Below are 25556 nucleotides of genomic sequence, written 5' to 3'. Positions count from 1 at the left end.
ATATATATATATATATGTATGTATATATATATATATATATATATATAATCATTTTGTTCTTGTTTGAAGAGCACTCTTTAATATTTCCTTTAGTGTAGGTCTGCTGGTGATGAGTTCTTAATTTTTGTTTCATGATATGTATAAATGATATTTTTGGAGGCTTTCTAGAATCTGTGGCTTGATGTCTTTTTTTCATTTTAGGAAAATATTAGCCTTAATTTTTTTCTTGTTTTTGTCCATTTCCTGTTTTATTTATCTTTAATTTGTATTTATCTTTATTTTAATTTTTGTAAGAGATGGGGTCTCTGTCACCCAGACTGGAGTGCAATGGCATGATCATAGTTCATCATAGCCTCAAACTCCTGGGCTCAGGGGATCCTCCTGCCTTAGCCTCCTGAGTAGCTGGGACTACAGAAGCATGCCAGCATGCCCAGCTTTTTAAAATGTTATTTTATTTTTTAAGAGATGAAGTCTTGCTATGTTGCCCAGGCTGTTCTCAAACTCAAAGCCTCCTGTCTTGGCCTTCCAAAGTGCTGGGACAGGCGTGAGCCACTGTGCGTGGCCTTTTTCCCCTTTTCTTTTGGATTCTAATTACAAGTATGTTGGACACATTCTCCTAATTTTCTATTTCTTGTAGCCTTTGCTCTATATTTTCTAGATTGTATCCTTTCCATGCTTCATTCTGAATATGTTCTTGTGGTCTGTCTTCCAGTTTAGCAATTCTCTTTAGCTTTCCCATTTTCTTACCTCTGCCTTGTTCCTTGACCCCGAGTTATTACCTCTCTTTGTCCAACCCGTATCTTCAGGTTAACTCCGTTTAGAAAACTAGTTAATGTGGTAGTGTTATGCTTCCTAAATAACATTTGCATTTTAAAAAGAGTGAATAATGTGGGAATTGCAGGTGTTTTGGAAGAAACAGTGGAAGAGACTTCAAACTCTTCAGACCATAGTAGTCAGCTACCTCCTCAGCTTATGCCAAAGGTTGGTTTTGCCAGTTCTCCACCTAGAGCTACAGCAAGGATAACTGTTCCCTCCTTGTAACCCTAGCTATATCACCACAAGGGGAACCACAATTAAGAGAAATCTAGTTGGTCTTCTGTCAATCATTGTTACATTGATTGAAATTATCCCCATCCAACCTGCATGTCTTCAGTTTTTTCTCATCTGCTGTTTAATCCGTTGAATTCTTAATGTCTATTTCTTCATCTTTTTTAGTTCTAGAATCTCTGAATGATTCATTTTTATCATTTCCAGTTCTCCCTGAAGTTCTCAGTTTTGTCTTATATTCTTTGATACAGTATGTGTGTCTGGCACCTCCAATAGTTGGAATCCATGCATGTGTGTTTCTTTCTACTATTGTGGGTTTTTCTTTTTCGATGGCATCTTTTTCTTTTAATCGACTTTTTTTTTTAAGAGCAGTTTTAGGTTCTCAGCAAAATCAAGTGGAATGTGTAGCTTCCCATAGACCTTCTCCCCTATTGTGGTTTTGTTTGTTTTTGCTGGTTTCCATTCATGTCATCTTGTCTTCTTGTGTGTGCACAGTTTTGCTTGTGTGCTAGAAATTGTATTCGAACAATTATTTTAGAATTAACTTGAGGCCTAGAATCATACCTTCTTCCAGAGAGAATTTTAGGTTTGCTTCTATCAGAGGCCTGGGAAACACTAGCAGCTGGAGTCATTTTAATCCAGTTTTGATGGTTTGGTCTCTTTGAAGTAAAACTGTAATTCCTGGTAGGGCCTGTTGACTTTGGCTCACTTCTACCCTTTTTTTTTTTTTTTTTTTTTGAGACAGGGTCTTCTTCTGTCTCCCAGGCTGGAGTGCAGTGGTGCAATCTCAGCTCACTGCAATCTTCACCTCCCTGCAATCTTCACCTCTTGGGCTCAAGTGATCCTCCCACCTCAGCCTCCTGAGTAGCTGGGACTACAGGTGTGCACCACTACACCTGGCTGATTTATTTTTTGTAGAAATAGGGTTTTGCTACGTTGCCCAGACTGGTCTCATACTCCTGAGCTCAAGCCATCAGCCTGCCTTGGCCTCCCAAAGTATTGGGATTACAGGCTTGAGCCACTGTACCTGGTCTCACTTCTATTCTTAAAAGGGCAGTATTTTGGGTACTAACCCAAAGAAGGGGGGTCATGATGGTTACTGTCCCCATAGCCCTGAAGTTTGGTTAAAAGTTCCCCTCAGCCAACTGTGGAATTATCACTACCCTCTCTTGAAAAAGCAGACCCAGATACCTTTGTCCTTCCCTATTCTAGCAGTTCTTCCCTGGCTTGTTAGCTCTGCCTTCAAGCAGATACTTTGTCTAGCTTTTTTAGTTGGCCTCAGCAGTTGGGTTGGCCTCAACTACCTAGTCTGGCATTACATGAAGTGGAAGTCTAACCTCTTCATTTTATGACACACACACACCAAAATCTGATACCAAAATCTGAGGATGCTCAAGTCTCGCAGTTAAGTCCTCCATATCTGCAGATTCTGCATCTGGAGGGCCGACTGTATGTGTGTGTGTGTGCGTGTGTGTAATTCTCCCCATCTGATGACTGGGAAATACTTCATTGTTATAATTTGCATTTCCTTGATTTTAGTAAGATTGAACATCTTTTCATATATATATATAAATATGCATATATATACATATATATAATATATATATATATAATATATATACATATATGTATATATAATATATATACATATATGTATATATATAATATATATACATATATGTATATATATAATATATATACATATATGTATATATATATTCCTTTTGTCAATTTATGTGGTCCACTTTTGGGGGTAGTTTTCTTTTTTCATATTGATTTCTAACGCTATATATATTCTTAACATTGATAGTCTGTTACATGTTGTAAATATTTTCTCCCAGTCTTTTATTTATTTATCTTTTGCCTTTGAATTATGACTGTATTATATAAAAGCTTTTCATTCATTCATTTCCTTATTTATCTGAGACAGGGTCTTGCTATGTTGCTCAGGCAGGTCTTGAACTCCTGGGCTCCAATGGTCCTCCCTCCTCGGTCTCACAAAGTGCTGGGATTACAGGTGTGAACCACTACACTTGGCCCTGCTAAGGCTTTTTAATTTTATGTTTTCTTTCTTTCTTTTTTTTCAGACAGAGTTTTGCTTTTGTTACTCAGGCTGGAGTGCAATGGTGCGATCTTGGCTCACCGCAACCTCCACCTCCGGGGTTCAAGCAATTCTCCTGCCTCAGCCTCCCAAGTAGCTGGGATTACAGGCATGCGCCACCACACCCGGCTAGTTTTATATTTTTAGTAGAGACGGGGTTTCTCCATGTTGGTCAGACTGGTCTTAAAGTCCCGACCTCAGGTGATCCACCTGCCTCAGCCTCCCAAAGTGCTGGGATTACAGGAGTGAGCCACTGTGCCCGGCAATTCTACGTTTTCAAATCTGAGAGTCCTTAATGGCTTCTGGGTTTTGCCTCTTAGAAAGGCTTTTGCAGTACACTAAGGATGTGGTACATGTTTTACACTTCTTTCTTATATTTAGTAATTCTTTTGGACTGGGATGTTTTTGTACTCTGGGAAATAGCTAATTTCCTAGCTAACTGAATAGAGTGTAAGGATAGGAGCTGCTCATTTCCATCTGCTGTGAAAGGTTTTCTCACACCCGAAGAATAGTGTGCAGGCCTGAGCTAAATTCGTGCTTTGAGGTTCTCCCCACTCCCTACCACCCAGTCCTGCCCTTTGGAAAGTGCAGCTTGGATGCTTTCGAAGGCCAGATCCTCCGGGTTATATGCAATTGAGGGGAGCGGTTAAAAGGGAGACAGGAGATAATGGTCTGTCATCAGTATAAATATTGAGGCCAGTGATGTGTGAGGCCCAATTCCTTTTTTTTACAACTGTTTATTTTTGTGAAAGCGAGAGCTATGCCATCTAAAACAATCCAAACCATATATGAAAGTCCAAAGGAGGAAGGGGAGAGAGTGCCTCACATTCTGCTCTGTAGAGGAGACAGTTGTGAGCATTGTGGTGGCTGTCCTTCACCTTTCTCCCTGCCTGCATCACACACATGAGCACATGTACGGCTTTACGTATGTCGACTCTGACAGTGTGGTGTGTGCTGAGCTGTCCCTGGTCAGTATGGACAGACCCACATAGCTTGGAGCATGTGTTGAAGAGTGCAAATGTCAGAGCCAGCATACCGGGTTTGAGTCCCTGCCTTGCCATTGACGAGCAGGGCACGACGGACAAGTGATCTCTGTGTCTGTTGCTTGTCTGTAAAGTGGGATGCCGGTCGTGCTGCTCTGTTGGGCTGCTGTGAGGGTGGAGCAAGTTAACACACACGCACAGCCTGTAGAAGGGTGGCCGTCTGCACTTGTCTCTGGTGGCTGTATGATGTTCCGGAGGGAATGGCGTTCTAAGCAATGCCTTGCTGAACACCCCCTGCACCCTTCTTGCAGGTGTCGAGTGATGCTCATTTGATACTCTGAGTGTGGCCAACATGCGGGGCTCAGGTGGCTTACTGCTTTTCCTTCCAAAGGCTGACTGTGGTGACCTTGCTGAAGACGGATCATCCGTTTCAGGGTCTGGAGTTGGGGTCCCACACTGCTTGCCTTGAGAGGTCAGGGGGTGCTGCTGGCCTCTGAGCAGCCCCGTGGGGTGGAGGGCTGGCCCAGGTGCTCTCACAGGGCGACCTCCTGACGCCCCTGCTCACTGTGGCCCTCGCTCCTAATCCCACCCTCAGGTTCTGAGGCAGGAAGCAGTTCCCGCACTTGGCTACCGGGAAGGAAGGTTGTGTGGGGGGCAGAGGCTTCCTGTGTGACCTGGAGCTGATCTTTCCCGCCCCTGCAGGTGCAGCAGTACCGTGTCGCCATGACTGCCAAGGACTGCTCCATCATGATTGCGCTGTCCCCCTGTCTGCAGGATGCCAGGTGAGGCCCCCACTGCAAGGCATGCAGCTTGGGTCTAACGGGGTTTTATGGACAGTTGGTTAATTGTTAATAGGATAGTTGGTTTCCCCATATTTCGACTCCTTGATGGAGTGACATAACTTCCTTGGCCTATGTGACATCATGGGGCTTACTAACTCTCACCCTCTAGAAGCTTGTAATTCAGTCGAAAGACAGATTTATGGAGAATAACTTAGAAGGATTGTTATTACATTGAAAGTTACTGTTTTCTAAGAAAATACTCCAAGAGCTCAGAAACAATGTGGACAGTGAGCTGCCCATTCCATTCCCGCAAAGAAAGCCAGCCCCTGAGATGTGTGGGTGCCTGTGGCCCTTGTTCCTCAGTCTCCCACGGTGCCAGCATGACACACCTGCCTTTTTACCACCACAGTTATTTGAAAGCCTGTAAGGCACGCATTCATTTTTCTGCTTCCTCTTCTGAATAACCAGCCTTTTTGCAGCCCCTCTCCCTAATGTCACTAGTTTTATCCAGTCCCCTCTGTTTCTGGGAATTCGGGATGAAACTGATAATCTCATAGTCGTTAGCATCTCCATCACTGATCTTCAGGGGTGCCAAACCCTGCACCCAGTATTTGCGGAATGTTCCGCATTCTTCTAACGTGTTCCTGGGTCAAGATGACCTTGGTTGCTGGCTGCCAGCCACTCATTTTCCTGGTGCTTTTGAACTAAACAGTTCCCAGGATTCCTGTTCCCTGGCAGGCACAGAATTGTTTACTTTCCAATATGAAATACTGAGGAACATTATAGGGCGTAACTGAAGTAGAAAAAAGGTTGTTCTATTTAGTCGAAAACTCCTGTTATCCCCTAAGGAAATACCTACAGGGCTAAGTTATGAGGAATTCCTTAGCTGGATTAAACTGGTGGTGTTCGATGAGAGAAAACCCATGAAGATACCACTGTTCAGCAGCCCCCCGGACCAAGGATACAGCTGGGCAATGGAAATGTGCTTGGATGCAGGGTGCTCAGGTGGGCTGTGAAAGGCCGCTGAAGGACAGACGTGTTACTCACCTCGTCTAGCACTTGGGAATCTCTTAGTGCCTGGTCAGTGATGTCAAAATGGAAACCCAGCACGTGGGGAAAGCTGAGGGGCCCGGGTCCTTACGACCAACTGCTCAGCAGAAACGACACTGGGAGGGGAGGGGAGGGCGTGTCCCCAAGGTGCTGAGCCACGTGGCTTCTCAGACCTAGGGTGCAGGCACGGGAACCATCCTGCACAAAGCACTCTAGCCAGGCCTTTCTCAACAAAAGGAGAGGATCTCAGAGAAGGCTTCTCCTCCGAGAACATGAGAACATGGCATGTGGGGCTGGGCCTGCTTCCAGGAAGGTGCGTGCAGTGGCCACACCTGTCAAGTTACAGTAACTGTGGTGCTCTAGAGGCCTAGGGACAAACTAAGGCTGGGATTTATCATGAGTCATCTTGGCATCTTGAGATGCCTGGTAGACCTGAGACTAAATTTAGATCCCTAGACTTTAATTTGCAGCTCACAGATAGACTGACCACATTTAAAGTCCTTACACCCCCTAAAATAAAGGCTTCTCCAGCTCTGCACTACTGTTTCTGCCCTGTCATAAAGGAAAATGTCTCAAGTTGGATCTGCCTTCCTGTCACTGCAGAGCTTTGCCTCTTTGGGAATTTGGAACTGTGGAGAGAGCTGCCATGGCTTCCCGTGCCTAAACCCTGCTGCTCCTCTCGACCTCCCATTTGAAACACAGCGTGCAGCCTTGGCTTCTCCACCTCGATCCCCAGCACCCTTGGAGGCTGCTGGTCCCCCGGTAACCCCCAGTGGGTCAGTGTCCTGGAGAACAGCCTTCCAGGCAAGGGCAGCCCCCCTGCAGCCAGAAGGCCACCTGAGCCTCATTCTCCAAGGCTGCTAGAGGGCACACTTTTGGCACAAGGGACAGGTGTGTCCCTGGGGCCTCTTGCCCAGTCTTGGCCTCCGGGGTGCTGAGGGGAAGAAGAGCATTTCTGTATCAGGAGCTGGTGCCCGCTGGTCACTGCCATTGGTTCCCATGGAGCTAGCTCATGGTTGACTCAGGTAGTCAGACCCTCCCCGGGAGCTGCCTGGAACATCCTTCCTGTCTTTACACCCATGGTCTTGTCAGGTGCTGCTTCTGAGAAATTGGGGTGTCCTTTAAAATACGTAGCCCTAGTCATGGGCTGGGGATGTGCCTGTTCCAGCCCGGGTGCACCAAGCTTGGGTCTCAGGCCTCAGAACTGAGCGGTACCTTGGGCTTCTGCGGTTCTCTCAATAAAATGTGGCCCCTTGGGACGAGCTGCAGGCACATTCCAGCTTCTGGAGCGAGGCTTATGACCTTAATTTGTAAATGAGTTATTTGCTGTTTACTCTTCAGGTGAGAATAGTTACTGACCCCAGCAGCTGAGTCGGATTCGTTTTTCCTACAAACAGGATTCTGGGGCAGGGCAGCAGTGAGCGCCAAGGCCGTGGTGAGCAGCGTCAGAGCAGGGACGTGCTCATCAGTATTTCCTCTCCTCGGCAGGAGCTTTTGAAGTTGGGGTTTGGCTTGTTGATTTCTAAATCTCGAACAGTAGTAAACATTGGGACACCAGAACCCAGGATACTTCTCTTGGACTGAACCGAGCTTAGGTCACTTGTTTAGCCAGTGACTTGAGTGCTGCGTGCTGAGTGCCCTGAGACGAAAAGCGGGACACACAGCAGTCAGAGCTCAGGACTCAGAGTAATCCTAAATGTGTTTTTCAGGGCAAATAATCACATCTTGTTATAAGCACATGACTTCTGATGTTAAAACCATAAAACTAAGCCCTGAGAGGCAAAATAACAAAGGACTGAAGATAAAATTTGCACCAGATCTCTTCAAATGTGAACCAAAGGTTAGCTTGCGTTTCTCAGCAGACAGGAGAGGCACAGAAGGAGAAGGCTTGTCGACATTTCATCCATTTGGCGCTGGAATGGCCAGATCTACTTTTTATTTTTTCTTGGGTTTTGTAATACTTGGCTCATGATAAAGTGATTTTTCAGTGTTCGTTTATACCACTGGGCTGGGGGAACATCGCTCACATATTCCATGTAATTACTTTTCCATCTTTCAGTCCTTTAACCCTCTCTCACCTGGTATGGTGGGGTGCACTGGCCCGAGGAAGCTTTGCATGCTGGTGCACACAGCTGGCACAGACAGCTGTCACACGCACAGATCACAGATGCACAGAATGAGTGCTCTTTGTGAGCTGGGGTGTGAGGCCATTCACTTCTCTTTTAAAAGAGATTGATTCATCTAACTTTGCAGAAGTCACAGAAAAAATATAAAAACATACTAGTTGAAAGAAGGAAGGGAGAGAGAACGGGAGGGAGGGAAATGAATGGGAGGCTTGTGTATCCTGAAATGGTATTTTTTACTTGCAGCTCTGATCAAAGGCCTGTCATCCCTTCATCGAGGTCCAGGTTTGCCTTCTCCGTGTCTGTGCTGGACCTTGACCTCAAGCCCTACGAGAGCATTCCCCATCAGTATAAACTGGACGGCAAGATTGTCAACTATTATTCAAAGACTGTACGTGCCAAAGACAACGCCGTGATGTCGACTCGGTTCAAGGAAAGCGAAGATTGCACATTAGTTCTCCACAAGGTCTAACTCTTTCCCTGCAGTGTCTTTGAAACTTGAACATAGAATGTGAAGGTTGAATGATAGAGCTGTTTTCTGTTGTGTTGGGTGACCTTTGGTTGTGAATGTTTTTGCTTTTAACCCCTTTTGAGGTGGGATTGCCTCTTGGAGACATGGAATTGAAGAGCACTAGAAACATCTTCCTGGACAAGGAATGTAGGACGTGAGTGCTGTGTCCCAGGAAGCTGCTCACACTCTTAAAATGGAAGTGTCCGTTAAGCCCTGGGAAGACCTCCTGGATAGTTCTTCCTTCCCAACCAGGGCTCATGTCTGATTCTCTAATGCGAAAAGCCTTATTCTAAGACCCAAGGTTTGGATCTGCTACCATCAGACTCCTAACATAGAAAACTTGAATTGTCACATACATTTTACAGTTTGGACTTTTAAGAAAACATGGATACTACTGGAACTTTCCCCAGCTGAGTTACATGGTCACTTTTTCAGTGCAAACCACGTATCAACACAGGTTTTTAGGTGGTTCCCTGCTGCAGAGCGTGACCTTGTGGTCATGCAGACGCCGGTTCTGAGCAGTGTAGACTCAGGGTCCCTGTGGAGGTGCTGAAGCCCACAGTTCCACACAGGGCAGCAGGGAGCGCAAGACTCAGGTCAGGATGGACACCACTCATGCGAGCATTGACCTTTTTTTTTTTTTGCTTTACAATTTAATCTTTCACATGCGGGGGAGATGAGCGGTTCTTTCCCACTAAAAATTGCTGCTGTAGAAGTTGGAGGTGGAGCTGTGACTGGCTGAGCTGCTATGGCCGGGCTGGGCAGTGTGCCCCAACGGCTCAGTGCTTTCCTGACACTCCAGTGTCTAGGGTGGTTGAGGAGCGTGTTCTCTCTTCCTCCCGGACCGAGTTCCTCCCTCGGGTTTGCCTTGAGAGAGACGTGTTGCGTTTTTGGGCCCCGTGGCATCTCCCTGCCAGGCTGCCACAGGCCCTACTTCCGGAAGGTGAACAGCTCCTGGCTGCTGCCGAGAGGGTTCTCGTTGGGGTCACCAAAGTGTGCCCGGCTGCTATGAAAAACATTGGGAATCTTGGTTTCAGTTTTTTATTCTATGCTAGGTTGTACATACTTATTTATATCATCGTTTTGAGGGACTAATGGAGGCTTATTGTAACATATAATATTAGTGAAACCATGGAATTATATGAAAATGATACATGAGAAATAAGGAAACTATTTTGCTGATTGTAAATTTTTGTGGGAAATTTTATAACTTGAGAATTATACTTGTTTGAATCAAGGCAACTCTTCTAGAATTTATTGTTCAATTCTGTCATATTTACTTCTAATTCTACACTCAGAGGTGCAAAAAGATAGATACAACTGGACACTTTTACTGTTTGTTGTTTTCTTCTCACTTCGAATGACACTGTCTCATACACACAGCTCCTGTGTGCTGGGATGGGGGCTTTGGTAAAGTGCACGGAGCTCACGGACGAGCCGCAGGCTCTGTCTGGGAAGTGTGGAGGGAGTGGCTGTTGAGTACTGTCTGTCTTGACCCAAGGGAGTTCACTGTTGCTGGGCTGGGGCTGGGGCAGCCTCATTTGGGATGATTTTGCCCACTGTCACGGTGTGTGGAGGATGCTGGGTCCTGGGTTCAAGTGCACATGTGAGGGAACCCCAGTCCATGGGAAGGTGGGCTGGGCTCCCTAGGTCCTTCAGGGCTGCAAGAGTTATTGCCTAGCACAGGGCCCAGACAGGGCTGGACTAGACACGATGAAAACAGCCTGTATTTGAGGGAGAAGAGAAAACAGACGGACACCCCCATTCTGGTCTTGGGTCCCACCAGTCCAGGCTGTGAGGAGCCCCTGAGCCACAGGTGCCACTGCTGTGGATGCGTTTCTGGCCCGTCCTGGAAACTGCTGCTGCTGCTGCGTAGTCATGATGGCCCTGATTGGTTTGAGACAACACACGTTCACAGATCCTAACAATGCTAAATGGGCGACTGATGAGGTCACGGTTCTTAACGGCACGTCTGGGACGATCGATGTAGCACTTAGGCTGTGCAGGGGGTCTTTCATAAAGGACCTCATTCCTTGCACCCTGGCCCAGGAACAGTGCTGTCTTTGCTGTCTTAGGCTATTCTTGTTATTAAGCTGACAGCTCCACTTTCTTGTGGAAGACCAAGAACAGCGCGAGGACTTGCTGAGACTGCCTCACAGCGCCACTGTGCGGACCAGGGGGAGGCAGGGAGCGTGGGCGTGGCTCCCCTGGGCTACTAAGGACAGTTTAAAGATGAGGCGCCATAGGCATCCATCTCCAGAGCCCCCAGGAGGCAGGAACCAGGATAAGGGTGGCTTCTCCCAGCTGAGCAATGTGGCCGCCATGTCCAAGGTGGACTCCGTGTAAGGCTGCAGTGGGTGGGGGGATGGGTCCTCCCCACACATCTGAGGACACACAACCACTCGGTACATTTTCTCAGATGTTAAGCTTATTTTTGTAAACCACATTGTACGTGTCACTTTTATACTTAACTAGTTGTATTTATTTTTCATGTCATGAGAGTTTCCATATAATGTGCCATAACTGCATAGACAGCATGTCTTCAGAGTGTGGTTTCTAAGTGGAAAATAGCAAATGTTTATATTGAATAAAATTGCATGCTCCTCCACGCAGCATCTTAATCCTCCATGTTCACTGTTTTGGCACTAGTTGTTCTCCTCTGCACAAAGCGATTTTATCAGGCTTTCCAGAGCAGCTTCGATTCCAAGCAGTCCTAGCAGGGTTCGGAAGCTGAGAGGAGCGGTTTCTATGGCTCTGTTCTGGTCCAGCTCCAGGGCTATAAAGAAAACATTAAACCGGGTAAGAAACTTCAAGGTGACAGATTTTGGTTTTTTGTTTTCTGCTGGCATGGACCTCACCAAGACCCCGCCCTCCTCCTGACTGGCTGCATGGGATGGGACGTGCTAGTGGCGGGCGAGGAGACAGCGCGAGTGGAGGCCTCACCTACGGCTCGAGGCATATTCCCCGTGCATTCAGCCTGGGAGGGCCTTGGGGCAGCAATCCCTTTTCATGTTCTTTTTGATTGATTATTGATAAAAAAAATTTAAAAATTGATAGACAAAGTATATTAATGAGATTTCCAATTTTTGATTTTTGCCCTTTGAAACCCAGAAGAAACAGGCAGGTGGCTTTGCTGGGCATGTTGAGAAGTCATCTAGAGCAACCACACCCAGGGCCCTACCTCGCTGTGGGACTTTGGTGAGAAGATCCAGCTTTGGAAAAACCTTCCCATCTTCATCTATTTGTATCCTCCAAACAATGACTAATTCAAACCTGAAAAAGCGGTAAAGCATGTTGTTATGTGCTTTTTGAAATCTGGCGAAAAGATTAGCAACCATGAGTTGCACCTGGTCTCCATTTCCCCATGCTGGGCTTCCCTGCTCCTGGAAACCCCGACCCACAGTGAAGAAGAGGCACGGTCAGTAGCACAGGCAAATGGAACCAGGACCACAGGAAGGTACTGCTCTGTCCCCACTGCATTGGCAAACATTAGTAGGCCAATACCAGCGAAGTACAGAACATGGAGCAACAGAAACTTCAAAATTACTGGTGGGAGCAGACATGGACAAGCCACTTTGGAAATAATCTGGCATTGATAGTAAGCTGAACATGCATCCATGTATGACACAGGAACTTCATTTCTAGGCAGTTGAGCCCAGGAGAAGCTTGTGTACTGTGTACCAGGAGGTGTGAGCCAGAACAAAGAAGCCACATGCTCCAGAGCTGAAGAGCGCAGCAAGACGCTGTGTATGATCCCCTCCGGGAGGATGAGCAGCGAAACTGCACTGCAGCTGCTCATGACCCTGCAGGAGGTGGAGGGTGACAAAGGCAAGTCCCAGAAGCCTACATAAGGAGCACACGATTTTAAAGCTTGGAAACCAATTGAGTTGAGGCATTCACACACGGGTCATAAAAGCACACCCAGATGGATACATGTCCACACATGCACAGCCAAGGGAAGAGGATGGAGAACACGGCACGGGCCAGGGTGGCGCCGGGGCTGGTGGAGGGATCGGCTGTGCTGTCAGGGCACTGAGCCTGTCCTGTTTCTTCTCATTGCTTTGGAGTTTTCCACTCACCCCTGGCTTCCTCCCTTCGATTTCGGAAGTAACAGCAGATCCACAAGCGTCTCCACTTTCTCCCAGCCTCCCTTCCTTGACCCCATAAGGAAGTTTTCCCCCTGCGGCCCAGCACATCCTCCAGGGCTCCAGCTCCCTGCATCCCCACGCTGGGCATATCTGCTGGGACCACTGATTCCTCCAACCAACGACCTTTAGTTCTTGGTTAGGTGGTTTACTACTTAGAATCCTACTTAGGTGGTCTCCTACTTATAATTCTTGTTTGAACAGGAAATGGGAGGCCCCGTGGCCTGTGCAGACTCACCCTGGCCAGCTGGCGCTGCGGATGCCCATGGAGCAGGAGGAGGGCCCCTCCGAGAGGTACACAGCATCTGGGTACTTTTCCTGCATGGGGAGAAGACACGGTTAGACAGATCCACTGGTGAAGAGAAAGGGGCCGCGGGAGGGGCACGGGGCACCATTCCAGGTGTCTGGCGAAAATCAGGGTCCGAGTGTTCGTGCAGCATCCATGGGTGCCGACTGCCCCTCCTGCCCTTGCTGTCACACACGTCCGCCCCACTGTAGGTCTCTCCACAGCCTCCAGGCTCCCATGACTGCTGCTTCCCCATCATGAACATTGTACATAACCTCCCTACAGCTGTATTCTCATTTCAGAGGTTTCCCCACACCCCTTCCATCTGGGATGGCTCCTTGGTCTGCCCTTGTCTGTCACAACCTGGACGGTCTGGGGAGGACTGGTCAGAGGATTCCCCAAGCGGATGCATCAGGCTCCTTGCTGGAAAGCAGCTGTTTTCTCAGGGTTTTAGCATCTGACCTGAAAAGCCCTTTGAGCTGAGGCTCCGTGAGGCCTGTGGCCGAGCCTGGACACCCCTCACCTGTCCGTCCTCAGGACTCCCCCCAGTGGTGTCCAGCCCACACACCGTCCTGGGCACGGGCAGGAGCCCACCCTGGTACCCTCACTGTGCCCAGTGGTGGCGTGGCTCCCACTGTAGTAAGGGAAAGGGCCTACCTTGGTGAAAGTCAGCTAAATGATGAGATGGCATTTTATAGTCAAAAGCCTCCTCCCGAAAGCAGGGAAATCAAGTGGAATCTCACAGATTTCTAGGCTTGCAATTCTGGGAGATTCTGGTTTCCCCCATGCACTATGAAAATTCTGGACACGTCTGCTTGTTTCTGTTACAGCAGGACCTGGTAGCCTCTAGCTATCCCCCAACTGACTCGCAAATTTAGATCATCAAACCACAACACAGTTTGTTTACTGGAACCTGAACAGATGATACATACTCAAAACTGATAAGAGTAATGGTGGCCCTATCCTCTCAGTTCTTAAAAACTTGTCTTTTTGGGCTGGGTGCAGTGGCTAACGCCTGCACTTTAGGAGGCGAAGGTGGGCGGATCACCAGGTCAAGAGATTGAGACCGTCTTGGCCAACACAGTGAAACCCTGTCTCTAGTAAAAATACAAAAATTAGCCGGGCCTGGTGGCACGCACCAGTAGTCCCAGCTACTCAAGAGGCTGAGGCAGGAGAATCGCTTGGACCTATGAGGTGGAGGTTGCAGTGAGCTGAGATTGCACTACCACACTCCAGCCTGGGCAACAGAGCAAGACTCCGTCTCAAAACAAACACACACTTGTCTTTTTGGCTAGGTGCGATGGGTGGCTCACGCCTGTAATCCCAGCACTTTGGGTAGGCCAAGGAGGGCAGACCACCTGAGGTCAGGAGTTCGAGACCAGCCTGGCCAACATGGTGAAAGCCTGTCTCTACTAAAAATAAAAAAATTAGCTGGGCGTGGTGGTGGGTGCCTGTAATCTCAGCTACTTGGGAGGCTGAGGCAGGAGAATCTCTTGAACCCAGGAGGTGGAGGCTGCAGTGAGCCGAGATCATGCCACTGCACTCCAGCCTGGGCGACGAGCAAAACTCCATCTCAAAAACAAAAACAAAAACAAAAACACACACAGAAAACCTGTCTTTTTGTCTGCTCTTGTGAGAACAGATTGCAGGGTCGGGGTGACAGGAGACTTTCACAATAGGCTCCAACTGAGATGTCGAGTTCCTAGGGCCAGTCTCTGACAGATGTGCTTTCCCTTCCTGTCCTCTCACAGCGACTGATGTGGAAGCCTGGGGGTGCTGCTTAAGTCCCATGCAAGCCCTGCCATGATTAAAAAGCACTGTGGCCTCCCCAGGCCTTAGGGAAGGATAGTGAGGGGAGGTTTTCCCTGAGAAGCATCTGGCCTGACAGCTAGTCAGAGGACACAAGGCAAGGGAGCAGGCTGGAACTGCAGTGACAGGGCCTTCCTGCTGCTCCAGAGACTTGCCGGATTGAACCAGATCAGTTCTGCTGAATGAGGTTGTGTGGGGACAATGGCATGACAAAGCTTTTAAAGGAAGCAGCCCCTGCATCGCTGAGCTCTTGCCAGTGTGGGAGGCCCTTACCCTGTGCATGTGGGCCCAGCATGGCAAGGGCGCATCGCAGCACCAGCTGCACTCGCCAGAGGCTGAGAGGGGTCTGGCGGAAGCTTACAATTACTAACTTCAGCACAACAGTTTCCATAAGAAAATGTATACCTAAGTGATTTAAGTGGAAAGTGTTGGTTGATTTTTAAGCCGCAGGCTCTTCCAAATTCATCACAACTGCATGAGGACCGTAAGGGAGAGCCTGTGAACGTGGCAGCTCAGCTTCCAGGCTGGCTCAGCGGCAGCACTTGGGACTCATTGGGACGGCTGGGGCCTGGGCCAGCTCCAACTTGGGGCCCGAGGCTCAGCCTCCAAGCACAAGGGAGCAGATGGAGCAGCTCTCTGCCTCCCTAGGCCTCTCCTCACCTCTCCTTGTGAGCAAAAAGGGGTTTAAATTAGATGCTTTGACTAAAAAACTTAAGTGTACCTTACTCCCTTTAGTTTGTAAAATAAAGTCAAAGGTAGAAACGCTGACATTAGGAAGAGGTCAGGCATTCAGTGCATGTTTCTGGAGGACTTTTGTGGGACTGTGTGCAAAGGTTCTTTTGTGGAAGTTAATAATGCTCCATTCATTTAGCCAAGGTCACGGTCACTGATAACTTGAAATAGAAAGGATGGGTCTCATTGGCAGACGTGTACAGGTGGAGAGAGAAGATGGAAAAGCTGTGAACAGGGGTACATTAGTTATATACAATACAACTCAAGAGAGTGGGCTTGAGGTCATTAGGCCTAAGGTCAGCACATCTCAACAGCAGTAAAGTTTTATAAATGACTGTATTTGACGTGGATAAAAGATGACCAAATTGGCAAGAAAGAGTTAAGACAAACATGCTCTGATGAGGAAGAGGTATGTACCATATATTTTCAAATGCTTTCCATGACAAATAGTTACACACAAAAAAAATTGAATTGGAAAATCACAAGCCTTATCTGGAAAGCTCCTTAGATGTGTCATATTTAAAACCGACGCCAAGAGAAGGAAGGCACCTGGCTGAGCCCCCGTGGGACAGTCTTGGACCCGTGGCTCTTCCTAGTGCACCTTAGGGACCTGCACACCCCTGAGAGTTCTGGCTTAAGAAAAGTGAGTGAGACGCCTGTGCTTCCATGGATATTGTCAGGAAGGTGGTGATATAGGGGTGGCTGTTGAGAGGGGACCTCGTTGAGCACACTAACTGGTTGGCAGGCATTGGCGCTTCCCCGCTGGAGCCCCCAACCTTCCACAGGAAAGCTCGTCTTAAGCTAGAAATGCTGAGGCAGCGATTCAAGTGGGTGTTTGTTCAGCTGGTTGCCACATGTGGGGAGTTTGCATTTGAGAGCTGTCCTGGTGTTTATGATAGAAAGATGGCTATGAGAATGTTGGCAATTTGATATCCAGCCCCAGTTTTACACCTGAGACCCACTGTGCTGTTGTAATAGCTGCTGAATGCTAGTCCAAAGGGAATAGAATTTTTAGCAGAGCTTTACAGAAAACCAACCTTGTATTATATTTCAGTGCAATACCAAAGAGGAATGCTATGTCTCCCACTTAAACAAATGGGAAACCTTGAATCCTGAGTTTAAATCTACCCTTGGGTGTCCACAGATATGTTAACTGATCTAGACTTTAATATTTTCCCCAAAATTATGTCTGGCCGATTCAGTGACTTTTAAAGAATTGAGATAAATTCATATAAATTATGAGACATAATTCCTTTAAAGTGTATAATTCAATGGGTACTAGTATATTCACAAGGTGGTGCAACCATCACCACTTTCTAATTTCACAATATTTCATCACCCCCTAAATGTACCCTTTAGCTATTGCCCCTAGTCCCCTTAACACCCACCCTCCCAGTACAGCCATAAGCAACCACCAAGCTACTTTCTGTCTTGCTTTCATTTGTATTTTAGTAACATTTTCTGTTTTGAAAGATATTCTGGTCTATTGAGAGATGACATCAGTGAGGTTACACCATGGCATAAAATGCTGGCAAAACTCACCCTGGACTCCTCAGTAACTGGCACTGGGCCAACTGGATATTCACATGATAAAAAAACAAACTTCAATGCTTACTGCACACCAAATACAAAAATACTCTAATGAATCATAGAAATGTAAGTGCTAAAACTATAAAACTTCTCTATTCAAGACATTTCATACAAATGGAATTATATATGGTCTTTGATGTACCACATTTTGTTTATCCAATGATCAACAGACTTTTGGGTGGTTTTTACTTTTTGGCTATTTTATTTTTTAAAAAATTATTATTATTATTATTATTTTGAGACAGTCTTGCTCTGTCGCCCAGGCTGGAGTGCAGTGGTGCGATCTTGGCTCACTGTAGCCTCCGCCTCCTGGATTCAAGCAATTCTCCTGCCTCAGCTTCCTGAGTAGCTGGGACTACAGGCACCTCCTGGGTTCAAGCGATTCTCCTGCCTCAGTCTCCTCAGTAGCTGGGACTACAGACGCGTGCCACCATACCCGACTAATTTTTGTATTTTTAGTAGAGATGGGGTTTCACCATGTTGGCCAGGATGGTCTTGATCTCCTGACCTCATGATCTGCCCGCCTTGGCCTCCCAAAGTGTTGGGATTATAGGCATGAGCCACTGTGCCTTGCCCTTTTTGGCTTTTTGAAATAATGCTCATAGCATTACTGTTCATAACATTTGTGTATAAGTTTTGCACATATGTATTTTCATTTCCCTTGGTTATACATCTAGGAGTAGGATTTCTGGGTCATATAATAACTCTCCAACCACTGGGGAGTTGCCAAACTGTTTCCCCCAGTGGCTGCACTATTTTTATAATTCCATCAGCAGTGTATGAGAGTTCTGATTTCTCCATAGCCCCATCAACACTTTGGCCACGAGTTGGTATCTCATTGTGATTTTGATTTGCTTTTCTCTTATGTGCTTACTGGCCATTTGTATACCTTCTTTGGAGAAATGTTTATTCAGATGTTTTGCCAATTTTTTTTTTTTTTTTTAGAATCTTACTCTCTCTCCCAGGCTGGAGTGTGGTGGTGCATTCTTGGCTCACTGCAATCTCCACCTCCCAGGCTCAAGCAATTCTCCCACCTCAGCCTCCCAAGTAGTTGGGACTACAGGCACATGCCACCACACCTGGCTAATTTTTGTATTTTTTTATATGGACGGGGTTTTGCCGTGTTGCCCAGGCTGGTCTTGAACTCCTGGGCTCAAGGGATCTGCCTGCCTCGGCCTTCATAGTGCTGGGATTACAGGTGTGAGCCACTACGCCTGGCCCCCTTGCCTATTTTTAAATTGGGTTATCTTTTAGTTATTGAATTATAATAGCTCTTTATATATTCTAGAACAAGTCACTTACCTGATATATGATCAAAAATATTCTCTCATTCTGTGAGTTGTCTTTTTACTTCTTTAATGGTGTCACTTCAAGTACAAAGTTTTCATTTTGATGAAAACCAATTTAAGTTTTTTCTTTTTGCTTTCTGCTTGTGCTTTTGGTGTCATAGCTAAGAAACCATGACCTAATTCACAGTCACAGAGATTTACATTTATGTTTAATTCTAAGAGTTTTACATTTTTAGCTCTTAAAGTTAGGTCTTTGATCCATTTTGAGTTAATTTTTATATATGGTGTGAGGTAGGGGTCCAGCTCCATTCTTTTGTCTGTGAATATCCAGTTGTCTGAGAACCAATTGTTGAAAAGACTCTTCCTTCCCCCATTCAATCATCTTGGTTTCATTTGTATTTTAGTAACATTTTCTGTTTTGAAAGATACTCTGGTTTATAGAGAGATGACATCCGTGAGGTCACATCATGGCATAAGATGCTGGCAAAATTTACCCTAGACTCCTCAGTAACTGGCACTGGGCCAATTGGATATCCACATGTAAAAAAAAATGAACTTCAATGCTTACTGTACACCATATATGAAAATTTACTCTAATGAATCATACATAGAAATGTGAGGGGCTGGGCACAGTGGTTCACACCTATAATTACGGCACTTTGGGCGGCCAAGGCAGGTGGATCACTTGAGGTCAGGATTTCGAGACCAGCCTTGCCAACGTGGTCTCATGGTGTAACCCCTTCTCTACTGAAAATATAAAAATTAGCCAGGTGTGGTGGCATGTGCCTATAATTACAGCTACTTGAGGGACTGAGGCACGAGAATTGCTTGAACCTGGGAGGTGGAGGTTGCTGTGAGCCAGGATCGCACACTGCACTCCAGCCTGGGCGACTGAGACTCTGTTGTCTCAAGAAAAGGACATGTAAGGGCTAAAACTGTAACACTTCTGAGAGAAAACATAGGAGTAAATCTGTGCAATTCTGGGTTAGCCAAAGATTTCTTAAATAAAAAAGCAGGCCAGGCGTGGTGGCTCATGCTTGTAATCCCAGCACTTTGGTAGGCTGAGGTGGGTGGATCACCTGAGGTCAGGAGTTTGAGACCAGACCAGCCTGGCCAACATGGTAAAACCCATCTCTACTAATAATACAAAAATGAGCTGGGCATGGTTTCACATGCCTGTAATCCCAGCTACTCCAAAAGCTGAGGCAGGAGAATTGCTTGAACCTGGGAGGCAAAGGTTGCAGTGAGCCAAGATCACGCTATTGTACTCCAGCCTGGGCAACAAGAGCAAAACTCCATCTCAAAAAAAAAATAAATAAAACTAACTAAATAAAAAAGCAGTGACCATAAGAGAAAAATAAATTAGCTAACTGACAGACTGGCTTCATCATAATTAGAAACTGCTACTCTTAAAAGCCATTGTAGAGAAGAAGAAAAGGAAAAAGGCCAACCTCAGACTGAGTGAAAATATTGGCAAAAACTTATATCCAGAATATATGAAGGACACAACTCAGTAAAAAGAAGATAAATAACCCAATTTTAAATAATGGGCAAAGGATTTAAACCAAACTAGTGACGTATCTTTTGGACATCTCTTATTTGGTTAAATGTGCAAAAGATACATCATTAGTCATTAGGGAATTGCAAATTAAAACCACAAGGTAATGCCACAACAGACCCATCAGAATGGCTAAAATAAAAAAGAGAACAATACCAAGTTCTGGTGAAGATGTGGAACAACTGGAACTAACATACACTGCTGCTAGGAATTGGATAAGTTTGGCAGCTTCTTACCACATTAAACATACACTTACTATGTGATCCAGCAATCCCACTCCTAAATATTTACCCAAGAGAAAGGAAAACATGTCCATACAAAAAAACTGCACGCAAATGATCATTAATAAGAGCACCAAAACTGGGAGCAGCAAGTGATTCTTTAAGAATGCACGTCAGTCCCATTACCACCTGCTGGTGGTGGGAAGGGCAAGGATGAAGTTTGGAGCAGGGCAGGGCCAGAACACACAGACTGGTCCCCATACCCCCACCTGATGTCATTTGGAAAGGATCACACTGATTGCTGCATGGAGAGTGGACTGGGGAGGTGGGCAAGATGTGGGAGAAAGCAGGGGGACCATGGCTGAGTGACACTGGAGTGACGTGGATGTGCTCTGGGGGTGTGGCATCAGGGCTTGCTGGATGTGGGGCATGGAGAGTTTCTGACCTCCAGGACAGGGGTGCAGATGAGGTACTTTTTGTGGGGTAAGGCAGGAGAGGTGTGTCGGGGGTGATCAGAGCTGAGTGTAGGCGGGAAGGTGGGGAAGTGCGCAGGGATCACTGAGGAGGGAGTAGGCAACAGCTCCTGCAGCGTCTGGTGAAACCAGCAGAGATACGTCTGTTGAACTTGGCACTGTGGGTGTCTGGGTGAGTGGACCACCCTACCCCTGCTCTCCACGCACAAGACTTCTGAGAGAAGTATGACAAACTTCAGAAAGGTTTAGAAATGCCTACAGCAGGAGCACTGGGAAGAATAATGATCTGCCCTCATTTCAGAAAGAAAACTGACAAATACAAAGGCACCTCTGTGCCAGACACTGGTCTAGGTTCTTCACATGTTACTATGCATATGATCTTACCTGTGTTAGACAATCAAACATTACCGAGTGAACAGGTACTGCCGGGGCCTTGGGGCCAGCGCAGCTGCTCTGCCCGGGACAAGGGGCCTTGGTCCCACCTCAGCCCACTTAGCTGTTGATTGGCTATATGACTGAGAAATCCCTTTTAAACTCTCTGAGCCTCAGTTGCGTTTTTAAAGTTTAATTTGAGGCCAGGTATGGTGGCTCATGCCTGTAATCTCAGCACTTTGGGAGGTCAAGACGAGCGGATCATGAGGTCAGGAGATCGAGACCACCCTGGCCAACATGGTGAAACCCCTTCTCTACTAAAAATACAGAAATTAGCTGGGTGTGGTGGCGCGCGTCTGTAATCCCAGCTACTCGGGAGGTTGAGGCAGGAGAATCGCTTGAACCAGGGAGTCAGAGGTTGCAGCGAGCCGAGATTGCACCACTGCACTCCAGCCTGGCGACAGAGCAAGACTCTGTCTCCAAAAAAAAAAAAAGTTTAATTTGAATGTAATTTTGAATTTACAGAAACAGTACACAAGGAGAATGTGAAGCTGCCACCTGTTCACACTGCCTGTCACCTCCCTCTGTGTTGCGCCATGCTGACATGGTACCCCTCACCTCTGGACACACACAAGGTTTTTCCCCAATTGAGCACATCTCCTGTGTGACCAAAACATACCTCTCCAAACCAGAACGTGCCCCTTCAGATGTCCCCAGCTGTCCCAACTGCATCTCTCCTTCCTTGTCCCCTCAGGCCCCAGCATGGCTGGTCTTGACAGCCTGGGTGCAGCTGCTGGCACCACAGATGGCTGAATCTGGGCCTAATGCTGCATATCCATGCTGAGGTGATGCCAGGTTTGGAGCCTCACGGAAATGCTGCCTGTGCGCCTCAGACGCGGCCCCACCACTGTACTCCTGAGACCACCGTCCGCTCCGGAGTCTAAGACCCTATGATGAGACATGGCAACACCAACGACAGTGAGGGTCCCAAAAGGTGGCTTTCCATTTCCATCATTCCTCCCGCGTCTGTTGGCTTTCTACCAGCAAAGAGCTTCTCCTTTTCCCTTATTCATTTGTATCAGTATCCACTCACAGTCACTTGTGTATTCCACAGGCTGTAATCTGTTTAAGATCACTATTGGTCGTGATGCTCAAGCCCCCAGGTCTGGCCAGTATGAGCTCCTGTAAACTGCTCCTGGTTCTTCTGACACAGCCCCACCATTCTTTGAGGTCTTCCTACTCTCTGGCATCATCAGCTGTTTTGGGCTCATTTTGTACTTCCCTGCCCAGCTCTGGAATCAAAGGAGCTGACAGTATCTACAAACCAGGACCTGGGCTCATTGCTCCTGGAGCTTCATTACTTCTAGGGCCTGTCAGTGGAAAGAGCTAGGAAGGACGCACTGGTGTGTGCAGGTGCATGAGCCACTTGCAGCCACTTCCACCCGTCTGTGCACACCCATATTCAAAACACGCAGGCACAAGCTCTCCCAGACACCACAGTTTAGCTCTTTTGACATCTGTCAGTCGCTTTGTGTTGGGGAGAGACTGCGTCCCTTCACCCTCAGTGTATCCCCTTGTTTGATCAGCCAACTTACAGTCTCCCAAGAGTGCCTGCTTTCCCCTCCCAGCCCACTCCTCTGTGGGCACATGGAGCATGACATGCAGCTGACACAACGCAGTCGTTTATCTGACACCGAGACTTTCCCGGGCCTAATACCAGGCCAGGCACCTCTGTCCTTTTGGTCACAGCGTGGCGTTTAAATGAGGGCTGGTACCCCCATGGGGGAGGCGAGATGGGGTTTTCAGATTTTCAAGAGCTCTAACACGGAAAGGACTGGCTATTCGAGCGCTTTGTATCATCACAATCATTTGAAGTAACAACTAACCGCCGGCAGCACCAGAAGCTCCCTTTGGAAATTTCCTGATTGGCACACCTAGCAGAAGAGAGTCCCTCACTGACACAGCGTCCGACTGAAATGTTAACAGAAATCCCCAGGCTACAAGGCTGGACAAAAGGTGCCTGACTTTTAAATCTTTTGATTACATACAGGATGGAAAGACTGTATCTCCAAGTCTAATTGTGTGGATTTTTAACCAGTTTTTCTAGACTCTATTTGTGTTTTTGAAGTAAATACGTCCATGTAGTGATACAAGCAGAACGGAATGCAGTGGCTATGCTGCTGAATTGCCTCCTGTAAACCATATTAGCCTAACTTTCCTGGACGTGGTCCTGAGGCTCAGACACGCAAACACAGACCTAGCGACACAAACGTCTGCCCCCAAGAGTCGTCTGGTTGGTAAAAAACAAGGGAGCACAGCAGCTTGCTGGCTCAGGAGGCATCAGACCCACTTGTCTGACCCGGTGTGGGGATGGAAGTTAGAGATCAGTCGCCCTCAGTGGATGAACATGGGTGTCCAGGAAGGACCCTCAGGGGATGAACATGGGTGTCCAGGAAGGACCCTCAGGGGACCTGCACCATCCACAAAACTATCCACAAAAATAACTGGGAACAGCTGAGGAGCTCTGTTAGAAGGATTGCTTGTCCACAGGGAGTTAAAAAATGTGTCCTAAATGTTGCTTAGTAAAACAAACAACCAGAAAAGCCTCTCTATTCCAAACCCATGGTGGGGCATAAACCTGGGAGAGTTGGAATGTCATTGCAGCACTTTGCCACAGGAACAAAAACACAACCCCCACCAGAAGGGATGGCTGACCCGGCCCAGTCAGGGCATGACTTGTGCTGCCTTTCTGGTAGTGACTGATGCCCCGGAACCCTCTCAAGGGCTTGTGCCAGACATTCTCCATGTGCCCCAGCCATAGTGGGGCGGCCCAGCCCTCAGCACTTACCTCATCTCCGGACCTTTGCAGAACAGACCAGCCAGGAGCCTCCATCCTCCCTTCACCCAACTTTTCTTGTTTGTACAGACTTTGGAAGAACCAGGGAAACCCAGAGTTGAAAGAGACCCACTCTATTGGAAATATATCCCAGTGGCATTTTTAAAACGAAGAGCTGGGGAATTTTAATAAACAAACAGCAAATGCAAGCATGAATAATGGGCCTGTATGGACAGAAAGAGAGCCAGGGCAGGAGACAGCAAATGACAGGCCAGAAGCCAGATCTCACGCCCTTCTGTTCTTGTATGCAACCTCAAGCTAAATGTGGTTGAAAAGAACTCCAAAGATTTTGTGACATGTGAAGATTACATGAAATGCAAACTTCAAACTTCAATGTCTGTCATAAAGTTTGATTGGCACACAGCCACCCTCACTTAGGTATATACAGTCTGTGGCTGCTTTTGTGCTGAACTTAGTGACTGAGCAGACTACATGGCTGCAAAGCTTAAAACAGTTACTCCTTGGCCCTTTGCAGAAGACACGGACCTTGAAAAACCAGGGGAGGTGGGTCCCACTGGTCCCCCAGGGAAGCCTGTGGAGCTCCAGGCAGTTTGGATGTTCATGAGACACAGATAAACCAAAAGAGAGGTTGGAGGAGGCGACAGCCTAGGGGGAAAGTAATCTGACCATGTCTCGTAAATGGAGAAACATCTAGTGGGAGTTACACCATACTTTTAATAGTGCTTTCTCTTGGGAAGTGACTCTGAGAAACAAGAGGAAAGCAGATTAAAAAACAACCAGTGGGCCGGGTGCAGTGGCTCATGCCTGTAATCCCAGCACTCTGGGAAGCTGAGGCGGGTGGATCACCTCAGGTCAGGAGTTCAAGACCAGCCTGGCCAACATGGTGAAACCCCGTCTCTACTAAAAATACAAAAATTAGCCAGGTGTGGTGGTGGGAGCCTGTAGTCCCAGCTACTCAAGAGGTTGAAGTAGGAGAATCACTTGAATCTGGAAGGCAGAGGTTGCAGTGAGCTGAGATCACTCCACTGCATTCCAGCCTGGGTGACAGAGGGATACTCCATCTCAAATAAAAACAAAAACAAAAACAAGCAAAACAAAACAAAAAAAACAACCACTGACCACACAATCACTCTTGTATGGCACAGTGATAGTCTAGCCAGGGGCTAGCGTTGGAGGGGAAGGTCTGTCCTGTGTGACCTTAGCCCCTAAGCCTAAGATGGACTTTTTCCTTTTTCTTTTTTTTTTTTTTTTTTTTTTTTTTTTTGAGACGGAGTCTCGCTCTGTCCCCCAGGCTGGAGTGCAGTGGCGCAATCTTGGCTCACTGCAAGCTCCGCCTCCCGGGTTCACGCCATTCTCCTGCCTCAGCCTCTCCGAGTAGCTGGGACTACAGGCGCCCGCCACCACGCCCGGCTAATTTTTTTTGTATTTTTAGTAGAGACGGGGTTTCACCGTGGTCTCGATCTCCTGACCTCGTGATCCGCCCGCCTCGGCCTCCCAAAGTGCTGGGATTACAAGCGTGAGCCACCGCGCCCGGCCGACTTTTTCCTTTTTCTTTTCACCCTTTTTGTTTCCTGGACTACTTTCAGGGCCTGGTTGGGGGGCCATTTCTGTGCTTCTGAATAGTAAA

The 25556-nt window shown here is 47.2% G+C and overlaps 2 protein-coding genes across 4 annotated transcripts in view; one reads left to right on the top strand and one right to left on the bottom strand.

The window, feature by feature from the left end:
* The window catches only part of IPPK (inositol-pentakisphosphate 2-kinase), a 60984-nt gene extending 52426 nt beyond the window's left edge, over positions 1–8558 (top strand). For all 3 annotated transcript variants that reach the window (XM_032164522.2, XM_032164523.2, XM_058444752.1), the window contains exons 12-13: positions 4834–4913; positions 8333–8558. In XM_032164522.2, the coding sequence (XP_032020413.2) occupies positions 4834–4913; positions 8333–8558 (306 nt within the window). The remainder of the gene's footprint in view (positions 1–4833; positions 4914–8332) is intronic.
* The window catches only part of CENPP (centromere protein P), a 294971-nt gene continuing 273280 nt past the window's right edge, over positions 3866–25556 (bottom strand). Inside the window, exons 6-8 of the mRNA XM_032164530.2 lie at positions 12981–13060; positions 11779–11870; positions 3866–11373 (exon numbers count right to left, since the gene is read on the bottom strand). Coding sequence (XP_032020421.1) covers positions 11243–11373; positions 11779–11870; positions 12981–13060 — 303 coding nt within the window. The 3' untranslated portion in view covers positions 3866–11242. The remainder of the gene's footprint in view (positions 11374–11778; positions 11871–12980; positions 13061–25556) is intronic.

Source organism: Hylobates moloch, unplaced genomic scaffold (genome assembly GCF_009828535.3).
Source record: "Hylobates moloch isolate HMO894 unplaced genomic scaffold, HMol_V3 SCAFFOLD_10, whole genome shotgun sequence".
NCBI lineage: Eukaryota > Metazoa > Chordata > Mammalia > Primates > Hylobatidae > Hylobates > Hylobates moloch.
Note: the sequence above shows the minus strand (reverse complement) of the source record. Positions and strands in the feature narration are given on the sequence as shown.